We start from the raw sequence: 5,200 nt of genomic DNA on the forward strand, positions 1-5,200 counted from the left end.
GCCTAAACCTAAAACCTGCCTTTCTGACGCCTAACCCTAAAACCACCTTCCTGATGCATATCCCACCTTCCTCATGTCTCACCCTAAAACCCCATCCTGACACCTACCCTAAAACCCGCCTCCCTCACGTCTAACTCTAAAATCCCTCTTCTTGATGCCTAACCTAAGCCCCCCCCCATGTCCCTACCCCAGCTGCAAATAAAGTGTATACAAAAAATTGATACATTTCATAACCCAAAAATTTTAAAAACAATGCTTTTCAAAATTTGCAAATTATAAATTTCAAAATGATAGTTTTCAAAAATGAAAATTTTCGGTTGGACGGGCCTGCTATTTATCGGGCACCAAATTTCTGCTTTTGGTGCCCAATAGCTGATATTTGCATTAGTGCTCAAATTGTCCACTAGCCACAGGCACCCAAATTTCCTTCTTCCGTGTGTTTACTTAGCCACTGCCATGTTATAGAGACTGTTGGAGTGCCAAAGGGTATAGCAGTGCCATGCCATGGCATCACCTAACCAACCCACTGCCTGCCTCACCTGTCACTAAGCAGCTGGGGGATTTCAGCAGCACTATCATGCACCCCATTCTTAGGTCAGCCAGATAAGCCCACTAGACCACCTACCAGGGACTTGGCATTGACAATAATACCACCAGTGGACTGTCAGGGATAGGAGGATTTGACAATGGGCAAGTAGTGCGCACTAAACGTAGCAGGGAGAGGTCTAACCTATAGCTGGTCAGACTCAAAGCTACCTGGGATGGCCATTTCAATTATATTGCGTGTGACTACTATGATGACCAGCAATCCCAGAGTGGCTGGAGTAGTTTCTCCAGGCCAATTCCCAGCTTTTTGTTGTATCCCTTTGTAGACGGGTATTGGGCTGGAGAAAATGCTCTGGCAGACAGTGCTGGGATTACTGGTTGTAGTAGTTCTACACAAGATATAAGTGGACTCGTCACCCTAGGTAGCTTTGGATCTTAATTGTATCTTCCTAATTTCTTAAGAGTGTTTTGCATTCTGCTTTGTGCAAGCTGTTCCTGGTAAGGTATGGTGTAGTGTGAGTCAGTCATAGACACAATTATTCTGAGTGTTAGGTCCAGGACTGAATACTACCTGCCCTTCCATTACAAACAAAAGATAGGGAGGATAAGTTGATGATGTTTTTATACATAATGCATGCAGGAAATTAATAGGATGTCATTGGCCAGCCCTACTAGTATTTTATTTGTATTTGTGTAATTCTACAATCCCCACCTTTTCTTCTGGACTGAAGTTCTCCATTGGTTCATTGACTAGGTTGATTTTTTTTACTGCCCTAGATGTCTGCGTAGTGTGCAGAAAATAATTATTCCCTTTTAAACAATGCCAGTCGCCTGGCATTCCCTGCTAATCACTTTGCCTGCAGTGGTGTCTGAATCACAAACCTGAAACAAGCATGTGGCTAACCCAGTCAGATTTTTGTCAGAAACATCTGATCTGCATGCTTGTTCAGGGTCTATGGCTAAACTTATTAAAGAGAATCAGCAGGACACTCAGGCAATGAGCATTGTATAAAATGAAATAAATATGGCAGCCTTTATGTTTCTCACTTCAGTTGTCCTTTAAATATTTACTTATCAGAAGCAGGAAGGAATAAAGAAAACAGTATTGTTGTCTTCCTTTCAGAAACCAGAACTCACACTGAATTACTGACCCAGAGAGTCAATATACAGATCAGGTGTTCTGAGTCTGACTGCACTGTGACTGCATGTTTGGTCAGGGTTTTGTGACTCAGAATCTGAAGACTAAGGACAAGCATGATCCGGAACTTAGTTATTTAAAGGTAACAGTAATGGTAACCTCTGTATCCCTCTGATTCCTTTAATACAAAAGACACTTATAATGGAGCCAGGAAGCATTCAATGCAATATTTAAAAATACAGACCAGTCAATTTATTATGAAATATATTTTTGAACAAATGCAAAATATACTGTAGCATAAGGTGTCTACAAAAGAAACAAAAAAATATGGCATACCTGGTGGACAGCAAATAATATAGCAAATAAGCCCCATTTCCCCTGGATCTCAGCCCTGGATTTTTCAGGTTTTTTTTTAAAGTGTAAGATTCAGTAAAAGACATACAGAACAAGATGGTGTCAGACAGCTCAGTGCTGGGGGGCACCCGTTGCCTATACATTCACACTGTCACATACTGTCACATCTCTGTGGGTCAGCAGCTACCAGGACCGTCTGGTCCAGTAGGGTTCCTCCCAATGGCGTTTCCTCGCCCCCCTAAGGCAGTGCAATGTCAGTGCTGCTCACATCTCAGTGAGTGAATTTTTTCCTCTTGCTCAGGCAGATGATCTTCTTGAAGGATCTCCTGAAGTCTTGGTTGAAGATAGTGTAGATGACGGGGTTGAGGGAGCTGTTACAGTAACCTATCCAAAAGAAAAACTTAAATAAAGTTTCCGGGAGGGCACAGGCTTCCCTGCAGATGCCATAGAGGCAGTAGCTGAAGAAGAAAGGGAACCAGCATACCACAAACACGCCCATAACCACGGCCAGGACGAAGGTGAACCTCTTCTCCCTGGCTTGCGAGGCTTTCCTCCTGGAGATGCTGCTCCTCTTCTTCTTCCTGGAGGAGAACATGTCCATGGATTTGTTGCTAGAGCGAGAGAGGCGGCTGGACTGCTTAGAGAAGCTCTTCCTGTCCTTACCACTGTCAGTATTGTCCTCTCGGCTGCTGCTCTTTCTTCTTTTGCTCTCAGACATGCTACTCTCCTCGATGTCCAGCTCATCTAGATCTGTTGTGGTTTTTGGTGGAGTTGGACGACAAGGAGGGTAATGGCCGTTCTCTCTGTCCACTGGAAACTTGTACGAAGTAGCCTTGCTGTAACCATTCTCGGTGTGCGAGGAGCAATTGGTGGTGGGCTTTTTCTCCGACAAAGTCCTAGTCCTCAGCTTGGCCACCTGGTAGATGCGGATGTAGACCAAGATCATGATCAGGCAGGGGGCAAAGAATGACCCTATAGAGGATGAGAGAATGTACCAAGTCTCGTCGTTCAGTTCGCATTTTACATCCTCATACGTCCAAGTGGCGTTTGGGAAAGCTGCCTCAACCCCTACCCTGTCCATAGATATCAGAGGTGGGAAGGAAATGACAGCAGAAATGAGCCAGACGGTGACAATGATCCCTTTAATCCTCCTGGGGGTTCTCTTCAGGTTGTACTCTACTGCTTGGGTGACAGACCAGTACCTGTCCAGACTGATGGCACACAGGTGGACTATGGATGACGTACAGAAGAGCACGTCCAAGGCTAGATAGATATCACACCAGAGGTTACCAAAGTACCAGTATCCCATCAGCTCGTTTGCCAGAGAGAAGGGCATGACCAAGGCAGCCACCAGGATGTCTGCCCCAGCCAGAGACACCAAGAAAAGATTCTGGGGGGCTTTCAGAGCCCTGCTAGTCAACACAGCAATGACCACAAACACATTTCCAACGATGGTAAAGACGATGAGGAAACCCACTGTCACCGCCAAAGTCCAAATAGCAGTGACAGAATATCTCTCCTTGCTTTGATACCCATGTGGGGGCAAAAGAGTTCCATTGTAATCGGTGGTGTTCTCCAGCTCATCCATGCTGGTGTTAAAGTAGCATTCACATAGCACCGTCTCCTCAGCCTTGTCCTGAGTTCCTTCCCAAGTTAAGATCTCCTCAACCCTCATCTCCAGTCATTGTCACCTTTCTCCACATTGCAGGTAGTTCTCATCCGCTTCCCAGATTCAGAGGTCTCCACCTAAGCGTCCTGCACGTTTCGGGAGCTGCTGGACCCGCGGTCCAAACACCACAGACACGAAACCAGCGTGCATGTTCTCCTTCTGGTGGCTTGTCTTGTTTTGGACATAGTGCTCCAGCAGGGGCAGTGTTCTCAGCGCACTGGGAGGCGGAGGTGGTACTGAGGAGAGCACTGAGATCCTTTAGGTTATAAGCATCCTAAGCATCTGCTCTTTCATCAAGTCCTGCCTGCCTGAGCGCTGTGTGTGTGCTCAGCCGCTGCCAACAGCAAATTACTTTCTAGAGAGTGTGTTGGCATAAAAAAAAGCCTCCTGTGATCTTCATATTAACTGTCTCTCTGTCACATACACATGTTCTCTCTGTGTATCTCTTTGTTACAGAAAGAAAACCATCTCTTATTTTGGAAAAGATGCAGGAAGATACAGTACACCCATCATCTAAAAGCAATGCCTAAATTCCTGGTAAGTCTCCTATTTTTACTGGACATGTCTGACGCCTTCCATATGGAGAGTGGGGAGAGGTGTGCTGGTGTCAGGCTGTGCCTGTGTTTAATGTGTCTAACGCTGGTAATGGGCATGAGGTCAGACAGGAGCACCAGGCATGGCTAGGATATACGTCCCTCCTGGTCTCAGATCAGCACTGATTCCTTGTTACTGTACCAGTTACCTTTGCTTGGACTTATCAGAAGGTATTCTATGCATGGAAGGCAGGATATCTATTGCAGATCCTCAGCGTTTAAGAAGAAATGACACCGATGCACTACAAGGCTCAGCACACCCAGCACATATTTCCTTCTAGCAATGCGTAATTAGCGAGGTCATCTCACAAAATCATGTGATCTCCTCTACCAGAGCTCTTTGGGAATAAATGTGGGCGAAACGTGTACATGTGCTGCAAATGTAAAACTGCATACTGCCCTCTAAGGAAAGGGGGAATGGGAGGGGGCGAGGCATAGCCAATTGAATTAGGACCACTCCATACTTTTCAGCTTTTTTACATAGCTTTAGCTCCACCATACAATTAAATTACCCTTAGATTGCATGTATTTTTACTTTTCTATAATTCCATATACAATAACTATATTTAAAATGCTCAATACTGCATGCAACCTGCATGTTAAAAATGCATTACAATCCCCAAATTACTTTAACTGGAGAGGTGTGAACAGGCAAAATCGATTTCTAAAGTGGGCGTCTGCATGTCTGTCCTGAAATAATATACCCAATAATGATACAATTTAGCAAACCTTCCTCCTTCTGATTGATTAGATTGTATAATGTTGATGGTGCCAATCGACAACAAATGATCGATGTATTGAACGTTTTAACAATCTGTTTTTTTTAATTGATCCTATTTGAAATCATCAGATTGGTTAATTATTTTTTTCCCTGTTAATTAGCTTGATCATTCGCTTCTT

The 5,200-nt window shown here is 44.5% G+C and overlaps 1 protein-coding gene across 1 annotated transcript; it reads right to left on the minus strand.

The window, feature by feature from the left end:
* Positions 1–1,913: 1,913 nt before the first annotated feature.
* ADRA2C (adrenoceptor alpha 2C) lies at positions 1,914–4,132 on the minus strand. Its single transcript, XM_068267181.1, has one exon. It carries the CDS (start codon positions 3,711–3,713, stop codon positions 2,310–2,312), a length of 1,404 nt encoding a protein of 467 aa, XP_068123282.1. The 5' UTR covers positions 3,714–4,132; the 3' UTR covers positions 1,914–2,309.
* Positions 4,133–5,200: the final 1,068 nt, after the last annotated feature.

This window comes from Hyperolius riggenbachi, chromosome 1 (genome assembly GCF_040937935.1).
Source record: "Hyperolius riggenbachi isolate aHypRig1 chromosome 1, aHypRig1.pri, whole genome shotgun sequence".
In the NCBI taxonomy this organism is placed as follows: domain Eukaryota; kingdom Metazoa; phylum Chordata; class Amphibia; order Anura; family Hyperoliidae; genus Hyperolius; species Hyperolius riggenbachi.